Source organism: Etheostoma cragini, chromosome 5, assembly GCF_013103735.1.
Source record: "Etheostoma cragini isolate CJK2018 chromosome 5, CSU_Ecrag_1.0, whole genome shotgun sequence".
In the NCBI taxonomy this organism is placed as follows: Eukaryota; Metazoa; Chordata; class Actinopteri; order Perciformes; family Percidae; genus Etheostoma; species Etheostoma cragini.
In genome coordinates, this window is record NC_048411.1 from 3,463,083 (window position 1) to 3,482,057 (window position 18,975).

The 18,975-nt window shown below is 41.2% G+C and overlaps 1 protein-coding gene across 2 annotated transcripts in view; it reads left to right on the forward strand.

The window, feature by feature from the left end:
- fbxl17 (F-box and leucine-rich repeat protein 17) overlaps positions 1 to 18,975 on the forward strand; it is a 229,095-nt gene that overhangs the window by 66,326 nt on the left and 143,794 nt on the right. For both annotated transcript variants that reach the window (XM_034872160.1, XM_034872159.1), the window contains exon 7: positions 15,868 to 15,975. In XM_034872160.1, the coding sequence (XP_034728051.1) occupies positions 15,868 to 15,975 (108 nt within the window). The remainder of the gene's footprint in view (positions 1 to 15,867; positions 15,976 to 18,975) is intronic.

Consider the following 18,975-nt stretch of genomic DNA (forward strand, 5'->3'; position numbering starts at 1 on the left):
AATGTTCTGGATTGTGTTTCGATTAAACCTGGCATTTGAAATGGGTGCTGAAAGACTGATCTCTGGAATCATTAAAAGCCTACACAGGTATTGTCAGCGCAAGCTTTGTTAACATTTTATCAGAATACAAATTATGGAAATTAGCTTTCACTCACCGGTACTGTTTTTAGTGCTTCTACTTGATGAGGTATTTTTTGTCAAACAGTTAACAGGATATCCTCGACACTGGAAAGACATTAAACTTACACTATTTCTTAAATAATTCATAAAGAAGACACCATGCTTCCTTCATCTAAGCTAAGAGATTGAGGGGGCTGTCACACCTACCTTGTTTGGTCCGGACCTTAGACCTGCCAACCCAAATTACAGGTGTGAAACTTTCCCGGAACCACGGTCTGGACCAAACGGCTGAAATTTGGTCAGACCAAAATAGGTAGTCTCAGTCCGCGTCAAATATGAACCTTGGTCCGGTTTGTTTATAGTGTGAAGGCATTTTTTGGATGGTTCTGAATTTTGGACCAAATACAGGAAGCTCTGGCTGGCTGTCATCGTGGTATAGGACCCAAGGGGGGTAAGCCTCTCTCCACAACGCCTAGCTCCTATGGCGCCATTTTGATGCTAACAAGACATCACCTGCCGTTAGCATTCCATTGACGTTCCAAATGCCATTCATTTTGACGTCTCTTCGAGAGCGAATAACTTTACATTTGAAGCGTCCATTATTTATAACACAACTTTAGAAACACAACAATGTACGTATAAAAGACTCCATTACCTTGTATCTCACGTTTTTATAAAAATAGGCTAACGATTGTGTCATAACCACACCGACTTACTGTCGCATAGTAGAGGAATCACCGTATAGTACAGGGTAAGCTCGCAGACAGTTTCGACTTACATCAGCTGTTTAGGTTTAATTAATATAGTTAACTAGCATTTTAGTTAGCAATAATTATCCTGTGTCTATGTTATCTCCTAACATATACCTACGCTCTCCGTCTCTGCTGATTGGGAATGGTTGAGATTTCTCTTGGCACAGCTACCAGAAGACTTACTAGACTTCAGAATAGACTTCACTGGTCTCTGTTGGTCCATTTCTTTACCTGTCTGTGACTGTCTCTGACTATGATAAGACCAGAGAAGCTCCTTTAGGGATATCTCAATGCTTAGTTTGTACATGAGAGAGTGTGTGACTGCGAACACGCTCCGAGCAGACAGCTGTTGGCTATCAGAGCTGAATATACGTCAGCAGTTTACTTTTGGAGTGGTAGTAAATGTACAGTGGAGGTTCCTGTTTGTCTCTGAATAAATGCTGCAGAAAGAAAGTTCTTGTGTCTTGCTTCTCAACATCGCAACAATCAAAATGAGCAGCAGCAGTAGAGGAGAGCAGCAGTCAGTTTAAAAAACTGACACAGAGAGAGGATACGAGAGGACTGAGAAGCACATCTACATACCAATCAATTATAAGTATCGGGAGATGCAGCTCATGCATGGGATGACGCAGTTTTTTCACATATAGATCTTTACTGCTCTTGCATAACTGCAGCGTGAAACCAGACCTAACCGGATCAAATTCAAAAACATGAACCTTGGTCCGGACTTTCAGGTGTGAAAACTCCCTGAGAGTAACTTGTTTCTGCTTGAGTAACCTTACTTCTTAGACACACATAGGCTATGATAAACTTAATATTAAATAATTAACTGGGACTAAATTATTTTCAGTGGGAAATGGTTCAGTCCCCCAAAATATTGTTTATCACTACTAAACACAATGACAGCATAGAAAACAGTGGACTAAGCAAAAAATTCTGGTTCAGTGGCTAACTCAACTAATTGTATCAGGTCATTTGCTTGATTTTAACTGTTTTCTTGATATTGAGACACTTGACCTGGAGTTACTGACACCTCGTTGACCACTAGTTTATTGTTAATTCTACATTGCACCTGAATTGCTTATCTTTGAAATGTGAGAAACAAGAAGCACCCAGATTTAACCCACACAAGTCATGCCTCAATTACACATCTGTGATGGAGACCCCACAGCAAGGCCATGTGGAGAATAAAGATTAAGATAAAGAAAATGTACCACACAAGGGCTCAAGGCTCGGTTTTCCAATGATTTGCATAGTTGCATATTTTCTCTTCACCAATTCTTTCTCTTTCTCACACACACACACACACACACACCCCACTTGGGGATTTGTCATATTTGCTGAATAGCTTATAAGCGAGGATTAGCATCAGAAATCCACCAACAAGATCAAGGTCATCTCAGAGAAATTCAAAGGTTCTGAAAACCAATGTTTTCCCTTAGAGAGAACATTGAAGCTGTTGTGTGCTAGTCTTGTGATTCTCTCAGCTGCTGCCAGCTCCTGCTCCACACCTTCAGTACTGTGTCGATAAGAAGAAGAGCCAGCGGTTCCCTCCATAGACTGCTGAACAGAAAAATCCAATATGGACTATAGCTGTAACGGCAAGCATCGATGGTATGTCACTGCTGCGGCCTGTCATTCCATTCCAGGTCCATGGTCAAATTGGCCTCTTTAAGTCCCATTTTTCATCATTAGCATGAGACATAAAACTGATCTCTAAGTAAAGCTCAACGTGTTAAAAGTCTATTTCAGGCCCACCCTGATAGATTGTTCTGCACAGTTACGATGGGAACGGCGAAGGGTTAAGAGGTTCAGAGTTTTGAGTCCAAAATCTCTCTTGGTGGTTTTTAGTAAAAAGCGACAGACCACCAGAAAGCCAAGTCATTAAAAACTCTGTCCACGGCTTTGAGAAAACTCTGATATGCAATGCATTCTTAACTCATGTAAGTAGTTTGTCACTAAAGCAAAAACAATGGAGTTGTTGTTCAGATTAGAGATCTTCAACAAGAGGTCCGGGACTTCTAAGGGGTCATCAGAGTTGACGCAGGTGGACCACCAAAATATTTTAAATTTTCTGAAGGTTTTTTCAAAAACCAAATTGTACTAACATGAATCCGACATATTAATAGCAAAACAAAATCAGCCGATTTGTGAAAAAAACCTAACATTGATGATAAACTTACTGGCCTGTAGTCACCAAGGTAACCATTCACAGATACAGGTAATCCTAAGGCTTTGCTAGAATCATGATTTATAAAATCATGCCAACGATTATTATTTTAACAGTGTAGTATTCGAAAAAGTTATGTATAAAGGCTTAAGGACACCCACACTTTATTTTAGGCCCAGTTTAATATGCAATTAATGTTTTACAATATACATAGTAGAGGGTCTCTGATCCGTCCCCTTGAAGACCTGTGGTCTAGATGCTGAAATAAAGGTGATAATGGCAATGAGTGAGGTTGAGGATATGGTTTGGCTGATGTGATTACTTACTTTATTATTTTACTACATTATTTTAGTCTGGCTATCACCAGACCAAGCCAAGCTCAATAGATTTGAGATTGAGCGTTGTTCTGGGGGAGTCTGTTCTGTATTTTCTCTGCACAAGAGGCGTGACCATTGAGCATAGTTCAAATGATTCTGTACGCAATTGGATAGTCCTTCAACCAATCAGATCCGGGTGACATAGAAGCGACAGCGGCATCAACGGGCTGCTGCGCTTTGGTGGCGTCCGTCAGCCGCTATGTTAAATGTAAAGAAGAAGCTGCTTGGTCGCTTCTCTAACGTCATCGTGTTAAATCTGCCAATAGCACGGCAGGTATATAAGCCAGTTTGTGATTGGTTCCCGCAAAACTGAGAACTGAAGCAGTAGAATAAACGTTTCTGTTTCCAGTTCAAGCTGCAGGGTGAAAACAAATCATCGGCGGGGTTTACCCAGTCTGACCTTATATTTCTTTTCTAAGTAAATCTCTAAATCAAGCATTAGAAAAGTAAATCCGTACGTAGTTGCAGTATCAACTGTAATGTGAAAAAAGTATAAAAACACAAAATGAACATCTTTAAATGTAAGAGCCAGCTTTGAACAGTTGATGAGGGTAGACACGTAGTTGTGTGTGTGTGTGTGTGTGTGTGTGTGTGTGTGTGTGTGTTGCTGTTTAGAAACATAAGCTGAAGGGCTTGCTGGAAGGTTGATAACTTGCTACAGGCAGAGTGAATGGGTTTCATAGCAGTATATTCTTCCCTTGCTTCCCTAAAAGAGTGTAAAAAGAATAGGGAGTTGTTTCTGGTATGCAATGGTGTCTTTTGTGGTTGTTTTGCAGAACGCTTCTCGACTTCAACCTGTTTGTACTTCTTTTAAATGCCAAATCTTACTGTACTCTACATTGTGATTGGTTTTGTTTTCAGAGATGTTGAGTCCCAACAGTCAGGGGCCATCAAAGCAACAGAACTAGTCTGCACTTTCATTGCTCTATAGCGCACATCAGCCCGAGGCCTCTGATACCGTAAAGCACAGAGCCGTAAAACTAATATGGTAAGTTGACATTGAGGATGAGCCCTTCAGTGAATATGTGCTTGAGAAAAGAACACATTAGGATTTTAAAACTCGAGAGGTGTTTTCGAGGGCTTTGTTAGTGTGGCCTTATAACAGTTACCGCTTTGTATTTTAAGAGTTAAATGGGACTTTTTTGCTTCCTCCACAGTAGCTCCTGATTTCCCTGCAACAAAGAACTATTGATGTGTTGCTTGGGAACAGAATCCACGGAGATGTTAAGCCTATAGAGAGAACTGTTGGAGGGTTTTTACAATGTGGCGTATAGACTTTGCCTTCAAAGGGGTAAGGTATGCCTTTTGGCTTCCTCCGCTGCTGCTTCTGATTTCTCTCTGACACGCAACAAAGCATTATTGATCCTTAGGTAGGGCTGCACAATTAATCGAATTTTAATCACGATCAGGATTTTGGCTTCCCACAATCAAATTTGCGTGATCGAGCGATATTTTAAATGTGTCATTTCATAGAATGCTCTGTCTTTTTTTGCAAAGCCAATCTACCGCTCCATAAACCACTGTCTGATCATGTGCTAGTCAGAGTTGTTCCCTGCACCACGCAGCTTAGTTTCCAGATGTAGAAAGTCACAGAGGACGGAGTAACGTGAGGAAAATTCAACAGCTAGCAGTAGGTTATACGTTGGTCTCAAGGTTTACTAGTTAACGCGACATTTTGTCCCGTCTGTGTTGTTTTTTAGGCAACAACAGTGACCGGTGCTAGTGTCTGTTAGCTCACAGGGCTCTAGGGCGAGAGAACTATTTTTTCTCTGGGTTGCACCCGTGCACCTAATGTCCTCGCATCCGCTGCCTCTCCACAAACAAACCAATGTTGTTCATATAAATACAGCGGCGCCGGTCCACACTCCAGACATTTGTCTACAGTTTTAATTGTCGTTAACACAGCTGTATATTGTTAAATATGAGAGGCAAACCTGTATTTGTACCAGTGTTTCTGCTGGCAACTCCGCTATTGCGGCCGCCATGGCAAAAAACACAGAAGAAGTTATTGAATGCGACTAACTTCAGTTCATAGAGTAATAGCGTGTGAAAAGCAGCCTGCTGGACCTGGGCGAGAGATATGACCCTTGATAATGAGTCAGCTGTCACTCTGTAAGTGCGTCCATTGCACTCCCTCTCTCTCCCTAGCTCTTTTAATCAGTCATTGTTGAAAACAAGTGAAGGAGCTTTCTTAGAGATACATAATAAAAAAAAAAAAAAATCCTACGCCAATGAATTTCAGATAGTTAATTTTTATTTTCATGTGTTGCAGCTGTATGTCTATACAGCATACAAATTCAACATAAGAAGAATGTAGCATAATATGGATGTGAAAGCAGTAATAAACAGCCTTTGTGACAATAAAATATGTGTTGGTTAAAATCAACAAATAATTGTGATAATTAATTGTTCATCACAATATTGATCAAAATAATCGTGCAGTCCTATCCTTAGGGAAACAGGCCGAGAACAAAACCTCTTCTTCAAGTTGTGGAAACTGCTATGTAGTTGTCCCCAGAAGCCAACACTCACCCCCTGCCTACATACTTCTATGTACTATTACACATGCACACAGCCACATCACAATAGGACAGCGTGTAAAACTCTTGAGGGAATTGAGCGCTAAAGTCACTGAATAAATGGCAGGTAATTTTCAGTTGAGAGTAGAGCATACGGATGAGTGAGGCGATCAATCAATTTGGCGATCACCCATGCAGACTTCAGTCCTCCCTAGCATCATCAAGGCCGATGACTACGAAACAAGATTGCTTGACAAGTGTGTGTGAGAGAGAAGTGTGCACTGTGCATATGCGTCGATAGCACAGTCATTGGTTTCCGTTCAAAACACATACAATGCTTCCTTTGTTCAGGCTATGGAGTCATTTCTGCTAAGTCGCTAACAGTTACTTCTTTTTGAGATACAGTATGTGATAGGTATAGGGTTTTTTATGGATTCTTTTTTTTTCCCCAAGTGTGTCTGAGATGGCCACAGCTGGAGAAAAAGTGGATCTATTGATTTCGGGAGTTTCATTTTTCAAACATAGTCATCTTTTAGACCCAGCTTTGATTTTTTTGAAAAACATACAGGGTGCTTTTCAGATCATTTTATGGCCTTTCTGTCAAAATTTACAGTGGAGAGATGTGAAGAATCCCTGGGAAGGTGGTGAGAGTGGATAAATATACTTCTCTTCAGCCTAGCTCAAGCTCATTACTTTGGTTTAGGACAGGGATTTTCAAAGTCAGAGACTGTGGGCCTCCCCTCTGACAAAGCTTAGAAAAAGGTGCCCCTCACCCCCTCTTGATTTACCTGCTTAGTTTTGCTAAATTCTTGGATGCCTTTGGGATCATGATTATGCCATTTGATCCCATAGACATTCCTTAAAATCGCTGGATGTCATAATTTACAACACCAAATACATACCAAAATGTCTGTTCCAATTCTTAATTTCTGACTCTGGGAAAGTGGGAAAAACAGTAAAAAGATCTTTGAACCACAACCACACACACATTAAGCCTATTCAATTTGATCTTATTTTCATAACTAATTTAATAACTAAAGTAATATACTTTCTCTTCCATTCACTGAGTCTCCACTGCAGGTGTTTGGAGTCCACCTGGGGAGGCCCGCCTCACACAAAAAACTCTGCTTTAGTAAATGTTTAAAGGTTTAGGCCCTTTTTAAGCAAGCATGCCAAACAAATGTCTGAATCATCGTTGTCACTAAACACCACTTATTTGGAACGCGTCTGGCTTGCACACAGTTAGTTGTTTTGACGTAAAAATAGTGTGAGAACGTTGCCTTTTGCTTCATTGTTTTACACATTGGCCTTCGGACTGTGCTGTGCTTTCTTCCTACAATTTCCAGCTGCAAAAGGTTAAGAGAGGCAAAAAGATGTTGAGAGAAGAAATGCAGAGTGACAGATGTGTTGGTTGCTTTCGCTAAAACCAGAGAGAGTGAGAGAGAGAGACTGATTGACTGGTTGACTGACTGACTGACTGACTGACAGTCTGTTGCAGACTGCCCACAGCGCGTCATCATGGGTAGTCAAGTGGTAAGGGAGTGGTTATGTCATTGATGACAGTTGTTGCCCATCAGCAGGTCACGGTAACACCACACACACACATGCTGACCCACCGCTGGTCTTTAAAGGTCTGCTTGGTGTGGGGACTTGGCAACACACACACACACACACACACACTCACATTCCCACACTCACTCTCTCTCTCTCTCTCTCTCTTTCTCTCTCTCTCCTTCTGTTGTGACTTGTTCCTTGAGGGCATGGGTTGGCGTCTAAGAGCAGCCTGTCCTGTCTTAGCTTAAGTGTGTGTGCTTGGGTATGTCTATGTGAGTGGATGAGAGTGAGAGAGTTGGAGGTACATATACTCCTGTATTGAAATTTCAATAAATAAATCATACATAGTAATAATAATGATTGTTTGCGAAAACAATGATGACTTCAGATTTTTAATCCGTCTACCTTTTGAAGGGTTGTGTCATGTCCTCCATGTCTGTATAGTTAAATTAATCGCTAAAAAGGAACCTTTAGACATGAACGTAGTATAATTCTATCATGATACAAATGCACAGAGCCACTTTCAGAACTTGAAGCTCCATCAAATCACCATGAATTCTTGGGAATAGTATTTAATTGACTTTGAAGACTTGATGGAGACAGAAGAACCTTTTTATACATTTCAGAGGATTTCCTGCAACTGGCAATGAAGTGACTTCTTATGCAAAGCCGCTGGATAGGCAGGCAGATGGATTGTTAATAGAATGCGTTGCAGTGAATTCAGTAATCATTATTAATCTGTGTGTCGGCGGATTCTTACTCGGCTCGGCCCAGTGTACATAAAGCTCGGCTAATTAGACTGATTGATTGATTCGGAACTCATCACGGCTCCTCATCCTGTCAGGCCCCTAATAAGATCAGATTGCGCTCATATTCTCTCACACACACACACACGCACACACACCCACCCCGGTTTGTTTGGCCTGTCATACCACCTCTCCATCTTTCTCACCACCAGTCTGTCACATCCATATTCAGACAGGATTTACAGACATAAAAGAAGCAGCCAAGCTTGCCAAAGCAATACACTAAAGACTAGAAGTTACATTATGTTAACATTTAAAGATAGCAAATGTCTCATCCCCCCCCCCCCCCCCCCCCCCCTCTCCTCCCCCTCTCCTCCCCCTCTCCTTTGTCTTTCATCCATCCTGTGTTCCTGTCTCATCACGTCTCATTAATATCAATAGGTCCATCTGTTCAGCCAAGGAAAACATCACACTGGATAGCTGGAGAACAGTAACCTCCCACCTGTCTATACTCAACATGTGTCTTTCTGTATGCCCGTGTGAAGGTTTTCATGTCTGTATATGAGAAAGCACATTGCATATCTTTGTTTTTCTTTTTGTTTTTTGTAAATGTTAATCGGCTTTGCTAAAGCTTTTGTTGCTCCTCTCTGTGAGGCTCTTCTGATCAATAAACATGCCCTGCACAGTTCCTGCTCATCAGCACAGAGACAGCACAGTAAAGAGACTCTCCCTCGCTGTAGTAAAACTTTATGACTTTCCGTGTTTCCGTGTCTCCAGGCATCGGATATTACAGAGGATGATAAGTATTCATTTAGATTTTTGCCAGATCACCAGTCCTCAGCGTCGATACAGCCCATCTGAGCTCTTTAAAAACAGAAAAAGTTTGGTGTGTGTTTGTGTGCGCGTGCGCGTGCGCGCGTGTGTGTGTGTGTGTGTGTGTGTGTGTGTGTGTGTGTGTGTGTGTGTGTGTGTGTGTGTGTGTGTGCGTGCGTGTGTGCGGGTGTGTGTGTCTCTTTGTGTGTTTGTTCCAAGGCTGTGATGAACCCACTGCAGTATCACCCCTAAGAGAGTGTTTATGGAGAAAATGATTACCTTGGAAAGAACAGAACTTTGATGAAAATCGTCCCACTTCTATTTGCACCTCGCAGGCCTGAAGTTGGCGTCCTTGTTTACGGGTAATATTGGAAATCTCTAAAACTGCACAGAGGGATTCAGTAACTGAGAGCTTTCACAAAGACATGATATTCAGTGGCCGAGTTTTATTGTCTGTGTCACTGTGAAATAGTAGTATAAGATACTTTGTTTCAATCTGGTCCAAAGACTTGGATGTTGTATTGAAGGGAGGTTTTTCTTCATCTTCTTTGTTTCACAGCAGATCAGAAAGTTACACATTTAATTTGTAAAGGTTCATTAAGACTTATGTGGGCATAGCAAATGTTTATGTATCTCAATTAACAGGGTAACATGTGCCAAGGCCAGTATCAGGGATGCTAATTTATAGGCCTGACCTAATGAATGAAGCCTTTGAATCCTACTATCACCCTAAGCAGATATTACATCAGGCCTTTCTATCTACTTGGAATCTGCTTAGGCTAAACTACAGCTGTTGGCCCAACTGGTTAAAGGCAGATTCATCTGAATGTTATGCCCGCTCAGAAAACAAAACAAAACACCGATCTAGATGAGTTGCTTGAGTTGCTAATGGCTGCATCCTTTCCTTGGTGCAGATGACCAAATTCTTCATGTTGTTGGACATTTGTTAAATCCTCAAAGCTTAGCAACGTAATGGTGCTGTCTACTCCTGTTTAAGTTATTGCTGGCAGTAAAATGGAACTTAGGCTGAATTGATTCGGCAACCTCCAAACTCTCGCTCTCAGGTTTTTGGCTGGTCACCCATCAGCCACAGCTGGATGGGAGGTCTATTGAGGATGGACTAGCTCCAGTTGGCAATGAAAGAAAAAAGTTTAAAAGTTCAGTACTTACTTTGGGCAAATGCTATTTTGTGGGTGTGTGAGTGTGTGTGTGTGTGTGTGTGTGCGTGGTTGTGTTTGAGTGTGTCGGACGAGTAAAATAGTTTTTGTGGGTGTGTGTTTATGTGATTGTGATCAGAGTTTCAAACATAGACAAATGACAGTGTGCCTGCCCTCCACGCAATCCCTGCCATCTCTCTTACTGATAAAACAAGCTTCACCAGGATGTTTGTGTTTGTGTGTGTGTGTGTGTGTGTGTGTGTGTGCTTGTGTGTGTGGGTCGATCACGCACAAATGAAGAAATTAAGGAAACCGAAGAAATTGTTGGTGAGAGTCGGCCAGTTTTTAATTGAGGGAGGGATGTAAAACTTTAGTGGGCGGTAGGGAGAAAACTATTGAACAAAGGATGAAAGGGATGAATGGCAATCTGCTCTGGTCTTTCTCTATCTACCTCTCTTGTGCCTGTTTGTTTGGTGGAGTCAAATGAGTCGTATGATAGACGATATTGACAAGCTTAAATGCCCTTATTGGATGAGAAGTGGCCCCTGGGTGCTGCCCCAGCGTTTTGTAAGAACAGACCGCCAGACAAAAACCACACACTTACATACAGCATTACCCCTTTTTGCTACCACAGCACTCTCAACAATTACCTCCCAGCTCTTTAAGACACACACACACACACACACACACACACACACACACACACACACACACACAGGCTATTTTTATGAATGCAGCATTTCTACTATTCCAGTCCACTTTCTTCTGCTTTCCTTACCTCTTTCAACCAGAGACCATTAAACCAGATCACTTCTAAAAGGTTTTAAGGCCTCTCTTGGCTAGCCACTTCTTCTCCAAAGCCCTGTCTGTCTCTTTTCATGTTTTTAAATCAAAGTGCATTAAAGGTTAAGGGAAAGGAGGGGTTAGCAAAGAGAATTTTTTTGGGCCAGGTTTTTGTGTTTGAGACAAATCTTAGTTACAAACCTATATGGTTGGTTGGACTGACACACACACACACACACACACACACACACACACACACACACACACACACACACACACACACACACACACACACACACACACACACACACACAATCTGATACGGTACAGGCGCTCTTGGCCTGTTCTGCTCTGTTGGGATTGTATTTTTTCTCCTCTGTCCCCTCTCACCTGCTGAGATTTATTGTAGCTGTGTAACCTGCTCTCTTTCCTTTTTGTCTCTTTTGCTTTCACAAGTGTACGCACGCACACACACGCATACGCACATGTTCGTTTGCCTCCTTCGCAGACGGTTTGAATTTAAGTTGCACAGCGGTGCGTAGATTTTTGATTCTGCTGGTAGTCAACCTGAAAATGTTTTCCCTGATGGTTTTTTGGCCGAGGCCGTGTTGGGAGGAGCTACAGCCAGCGCACTTCACCTGCCAGCTGTTTAGCTTGGACTGGTTCTTCTCGAGGTTTTACTTTCTTCCAAATTTCATACTCAAAAAGACAACTCTGCTTTACTTTCCCCCCCTGTCTCCACCTGGCCCAGCAGATCAGGTTTCATATGCATCAGTGTCTCGGAGTGGGAGCTGACTCACCTTCAGTTAATCTTTTCTAACTGCAGGGAGTTGTGTGGTATGTCTAAACCTGTGTAGCAGAATTTTAAGGTGCTTTCAGTTATTGATTGCTCTGAAAAAAAGTCTCTACAAAGCCAGCAAGTACAGTGAGTTGCTACAACTGGTACACACTGCTGGGTCCAGGAGAACACTTCCGCTTTGGGTGAAAGTTGTATTACTTTTTAAAACGCTTAAAATACAGATGGAAGGAGGGAGGATCATTTTCTACCATACACAACTCCCCCACAAACTCCATGTTTCCTCACCATCCTCACTGTTGTTAAAAAGAACTGAAAAATAACTTATACTGTGTGCAATGCATTTGTGAACTTCACCTCACTGCAAGACAATCAGGAAGTGCATATATTAACAAGATTATAAGTCTACAGCCACACTAGCAGCTATGTGAGGGTATTGTTAGGCACAGCTAAATGATAATGCTCACAGTGACAATGCCAGCACACTGGGGGCAGAGCTAGTAGAAAAGTTACAGGAAGTCTAGTCTATTGAGGTTTCATTTACGGCACAGCTCCGATGCTGCCAGAGTTTCCGCCGGATGTTTTTGGCCAGATGTTCCTCACCTTCAGCTTATTTTTGTGTTGGCATTCTAAATCTGCGGTCGATACGGGAAACGTACTTCTAGCTAAAACAGACGGTCAAATTGGATTTCACACACTCGACAGCCAGTTTAATTCCAGAGTCTCACCTACTTGCACATGTTCCACCAAACCAAGTTCCTTCCCAAGGCTATTTTGCAGAGGCACTGTACCTGTGTCCAGCACTTAGCACGGCCCAAGATGATTGTGGTTGGTTTAAAAAAAAAAAAAGAAGACATAAATAATAAACCTGAGCATGTTTTTCTCCTATCCAGGAATGTTGTGTGGACTAGCCAGACCTTCCTCCGCAGCGCTGTGGATATAGGTCTGGCAGTGTGAGACTATAGGAAGTCCTACGTGATGAAAATTCATAAAGCTAAGCATGGCAAAAATAGTACAAAGCATCAATACCCTTCCCTGAAAGAACACTCAAATCGAAAGAAAATCATTTCACTTTGTGTTTTTGGGCAGAATAAATGTATTCTAACCTAAAATATTTTAGACAAAATGTCATCAGTAGATGGTACCACTATCTAGTTCATTGCTGCTCAAAACGTATTTCCACTGCTCGACTGTGACTGGTCACATTCCTTTATGAACCATTTTGCACTTTACAAGCACTTTGGCTCCTTTTTGATAAAGTGAGAAACATACCTTTGAGCTCCACCAGGGTCATAGGAGGTGTTTTAACCAGATAAGCCATACTCGGTGAAAGATAAATGGACACCTTGTTCTTTCTTTTCGGAACTTTTCCCCCCCCCTCGCTGTCTCACTGGGTATTCCATCTTTCTCTCTCTCCGACTCAGTAGCCTTTAAGGTAGACTTGAAGGGGGGAGGACGGCAGTGAGACAGGGTGTAATTGAAAGACAGAGGGAGAGGCAACATTAGAGTGAGATATATGGACAAGTATAGTAATCAGTAAAGAGCAAAGCTCACTAGGAGTGGTATGATCCCTGTAAACTGTGTTTCATGTTCATTCAGTTCCCATCTATTTTCACCACATCAGTTCTAGGGTTTATACATATTTAAACAATACATGTTGATGGGTTCTTTACCTGGTTCTATAAAGCCAACATTGAGCTTGAATCTCAAAACCTCTCTCTTGTGATCAGTTTTCTTTGCAAAGCTCTGTGTGTGTAAAATCTGGCCATCTTCTAGAGTGCTCATATTATGCTTTTTGGCTTTTCCCCTTTCCATTATTATGTTACGTATCTTTTTTGTGCATGTAATAGGTTTACAAAGTGAAAAAGCCCAAAGTCCACCCCAAAGGGACCTACCATCTCCAACAGTAAACACTGTTCACCACCAGCTTTAAACAACTCTATTGTAGTCCAACCTTTACTTCTGTGACAAACGTGCGTCACTTACTTACCACGCCCTCAAACCAAGCTAGTAAGAGTGGAGGCCCAAAGAGTTTAGATAGTGAATCGCCATGTCCAGGCGACAGTGCAGTATTAAAACGCTAAGTATTAAAAACCAATTTGTTAACATTTAAATAACTTAGTTGGAGACTTGCTCCAGTCTAGGTTGTACGGCAGAGCGATACCCATAGGTTACCGGCTGATGCGGGCTGGTTTTGGATCATTTGCTTTTCAGGCCCCGCCCTACTCTCCTCCTGACTGGCTAGTAGGCCTTACCTAGCTACTGCGACTCCCAAAAACAATGGAATAGAAGTAGGAGGCCTCACTCTGTAGTTAAAGCTGAGAGCTCAACACACAGGGTGAAAAGAGGAGCTGCAGCAATGTGCGGTACAACAAAAATATGGTGCTATTTGAAAATCAAACCATGCAAACCTATTCTGGTACAACCTCTAAATACAATTATGAACCAGAAAATGAGCATAATATGAGCATTTTAACACACAATTTACATGTACAAACCTAAATGTTACGTTAAAAAAAGCAAAAATGTTCCAGGCACGCTTATTGAATTATGCAATACTCTTTAAATCAATAGTTTAGCAACCATTATAATTTTAGAGATCTGTATTACTCTGATCTGTAACTGCAACATTCCTGTTGATGTACATCTAAACACTACAACTCCAGTCTAACTGGCCAATTAATTATCTTGTTAATACACTGTTGAGAAACCTCCCTGCATTATGGGTAATGATTGTTGGACTGTTCGGAGTCAGCCTTTTGCATCGGAAACAGAAAAAGGAATAAGGAAATCCAAATTCCACCAACACAACTAGCACATACTGTATGTAATTGCAAATTTCAGATATTGAGTTTCAGTTGGCTCTACTGAAGTGCTTTGTAATTTAGTTGTCCTTTGTACAGTAATTGTGTCTGAAATAACAAGTAATTATGCCAGAATAGTTTCAAATTATTGTTATAATGTTACTTTAATGTTACATAGGCATTTTTTGCAATATGCCTCTTTTGTCTCCTTGGATTCAAGTTTTACTTCCGAATTTCTCTGCTCTCAGTATTTCGTATTTAACATTACAACAGCAATGTTCAGGAACGTTACGCTCTTTCATTTACTCTTTAAAACATGTCAGAGGTAGATTTTTATTCCAAATGCCCTTTGTTAGACTTTTAGTTTCATGTATGTTTAAATTGATGAGGAAATGTTTTAACTTGCCCATCACTAGTTGGTGTGCTTTTTGCATATTTTCAAATGTAAATAATGCCTGACTGTCTTTTTAGGGAATTTCATGTAGAAAAATTGAATATTCTGATAGGGATGAGTAAAACAAAGTTTTTTTTGTTCTCTAATGTTCTTTCATGTTTGTTGTTCTTTGTTTTCCCAGTTAATCCCAACTTAGAGTCAATTCTCTCTGTTCTGTCTCTCTTCTTATCTTTTTTTTCTCTTTGTGATGGATAAAGACTTTGAGGATGCACTGAGGAGGCCTTCAGAGAAGACAAACAATCTCCCACTTATTGTTGCAGTGTTGAGTGTGATGAGAGAGGCGAAGTAGCTATCAATACCCATATTGATGACTACAGGGGAAGCTTGTGAAAATGTTCTGCTTCCCTATTGATCTCTGATCCATTATGAGCTGTTAGTAGACGGCTGGGTGAAGGATGGGGGACGGGCCATCCATCATAGGTCGACGCCCACGCTGCTTGGCAGATATGCTCCTTTAGCTGTTGTTTCCGTTATCCTCCTCCCCGCTCCTCTCCTTCTGTGATCCTCCTCTTCTCTGTTGTACGCCAAATGCAAAACACGCAAATCGCAGCAAGTTCAGCTTTCCCAACAGCAAACTGTCTAGCCAAGGAAAAAAAACTTTCAAATGTCTTTTCCTCGTGAGTGTCATAAATTTATCCTTGAAATGTGAATGAATGAAACATATTCAACCTGTGAATGAAATTAAATCCGATTTGTGTTCTGCAGAAGATCTCAAACCACTTCATGAATAATAGTCGCAACTGTTTTAGCTATGATGATGAAGAGGTGTCTTACCTGGGATACTAATGTTAACGTTTTTCTCCCTGCTGGTCTGTTCTCCAGGTCACCGATCGGTCCGTGCGAGCGGTTGCAGAGCATTGTCCCGAGCTGCAGTTTGTTGGCTTCATGGGATGCCCGGTGACCTCTCAGGGAGTCATCCATCTCACTGCGGTAAGTGTTACCGTTGACAGTTAAAGAATCGGACCAACAGATCCAGTTGTTCTGGACTGAGACCAGTGAAGGAAAATAGAAGCACTTTTTCCGGTGATGGCTAGGCGTTACTGCACAGCTTCCAACTGAGCTTGACAACGTAGTTGTGACATGGGCAATGTGTCTGAAAGTTGTAAGTCTTCTGGCAGCTGTGCCAAGAGAAGTCGCAATCATTCCCAATCAGCAGAGACTAACAGCGTAGGTTTATGTTAGGAGTTAACATAGGTATAGTCAAATTACTGCTAACTAACATGGTAGTCAGTGTTAGTAATTGAACCTAAAAAGCTAATGAAAGTCAAAACTGTCTGCGAGTTTCTCCCCGCAATACAGTGATTTGTGGCCTACATGGTTATGATGCAATCAGCCTATTTTTACAAAAACGTCTGCTAGGGCGCCATAATGTGAGCTACAAGGTAATGGCGCCATTGTCGTGTTGCTTTAGAAATAAACAACGGAGAAATAGAGTCTGGAAACGCTTCAGATGCATAGTTATTCACTGTCAAGTGGCGCCAAAGTAGATGGTAGTCAATAGGATGCTAACTGCAGGTGATGGCTTCATAGGATTAAAATGGCGCCATGAGAGCTACGCTTAGAGCGGAGAGGCTTAACCCCTTGTATTACACACACTCATGTTGTTCTACAGGTTGGAAGCGGAATTATCCATTACCGCTATCTCAGTCGAACTACAGATCCGCTACCTGATTTGGCAAACTTGCATAGTGCGGTTTTAGCCAATAGACGCAAAGGGAATGCAGAAGTGCCGTTTCACAAGTGGATGAACCACTAAAATGATTTTTGAAACGTTGTTTTAATGTACCAAAGAATCGTTGATGTTGCTTTATGGGTACAAAAAAGATCGTACCTCCAGCACCGTTAAAAGGTTAATTTCAGTTTCACTTTTTTGTGACTTGTACCATTAAATGTCAACAGAAGTTACAGCGTGACTAAGGTTTTTTGTCTAATCCTGTTACCGTGGGCCAGCTCTCCACGTTGCTGCCGGCCATGCATTGTCTCCAGGGGGTAAAATTAACTTTCGGGGAGTAAACTCAGGATCTCGCTGTGTTTTATCTCAGACTTAGTTTAGAAGTTATTTCGTGTAAACTTTTAAATCTCATGAAAGCCTAATGAGATGAATCCTAATAATACTCTGCTGTTCTGACTACACCCTGCTGTTTGGATATTACCATGCTAATGAGAAGGGCTCCGTGGTTTTAAGATGTTCCGTGCCCTATAAACACGGACACACATGCACTCACACAGTGATTACTTGGTTTGAATTCACCAGGAAATACTGCACCTTGCTTTTCTTCTTTGTATTTCCTTTATCCAGCATAACATCCATCGAGAATATGTGTGTTCACCTATGTGAGTGTGTGTAGTACAAGTCGATAAGTTTGATGTACTTGGGTGTACACACAAGTAGGAACATACCCTTGTGGGCTGCGTGTGCCCATTCCTCCTCAAATGCAATTACAGTTGTGTTAATAGGACTGCATTATTAGATTAAACAGCAGATTAATTTGTGCTCTTGGTTTTGGCCCCCTATCATCTCTGCAGCCTCCGCTGACCTTGGCCAGTGTGTTGTTGACAGACAGTAATGAAGCCAGCCAGTCATAACAGCATTAGCATACCTGGAGGTGGACGCATACACATCCGCCCACACGCACAGTCGCACACCTCATTATTATTTATTACAGTATTAACCAAGGTGAAGTTTTAAGAGTTCAGATGTTAATTATTCTGATAATATTCATATATAATGTGTGTGTGTGTGTGTGTGTGTGTAGATATATATGTATATATATATATGTACTGTATATCCCAATATCTTACAGCTGCAGTTTTGTTTCAACAACATTTTAAATTTTAAATTGAGTTTATGAGATTTAACGAGACAGATACCAGAGATGGATACAGAACCATTTTTTTCATCTTCACCAAATTGACACAACAAAAAAAAATAACACACATATGCATACACACATAAATGCTGCAAATATGGAACACACACACACACACACACACACGCAGATACCAATTATGCATTTGTATAACCCCTAACCTCTAATGCAATCCAATCCAATAAATGTTAAGTTATTGTTGACACTGTCATAGAGTTAAATTGTATGGTTTAGTATTGAGGTTACAGTACAACCCCACCTCTAACTATGACCTCAATCATAAACACGTAATTGAATCTAAACATGTAGTGTAAGACAATGTTAATGAACACTCAACATTGTGAACTTCATGAACATTATTTTCATGACTGAGCTGTTTTATTGAATGTCATTCGATTGTACAGGTGTGCTTAATAAATTGGCCACGTATTGTATTTGTAATACCTCCTTATAGAGATATAGACCAGTGACACAACTACAGTACAACAGTGTCAAACACGTGTGTAAGAAACCGTTACATAGTTTGTCTACAAGAGAGCACTGAAAAGTGGAAAGTTTTCCATCAGTAAATATTATATATTCACATCTTCAACACATCCAAATTCACTGTTGGGTGGGGTCACAACAGAAATGGTTTAGAAACAAGATGCCCCAACTTTGGGGAGTAATTGCCTGTATCTGTGCCACGGGGGTATCGCCACTGCCACGCCTCTTTTGGAGACTAGCCGCAGGTCCTGAGTGGGAGATGGGAGACGTTTTTGTGAACACAAATTAGTAAATCAGTCAATATTGGACCCATTTTTCACTAGCCACATAGCTCCCAAACATTCTTGCACTCAAATTGCATTTTTCAGACTTTTCGACACTTGTTTTTGTCTCAGTAACAAACTCTTGGGGGATCTGGATGGACCAACTGCATAGACGCCAACAATTACATATTTTGTTGTTGATAAATTTGGCTTTAAGATAGGTAAATATCCAATGTTGGCAAAAGAAAATATGAGTACATTATGCTATACTCTTTATATCCATCCTCATTACATTCACTACACCTACAAAC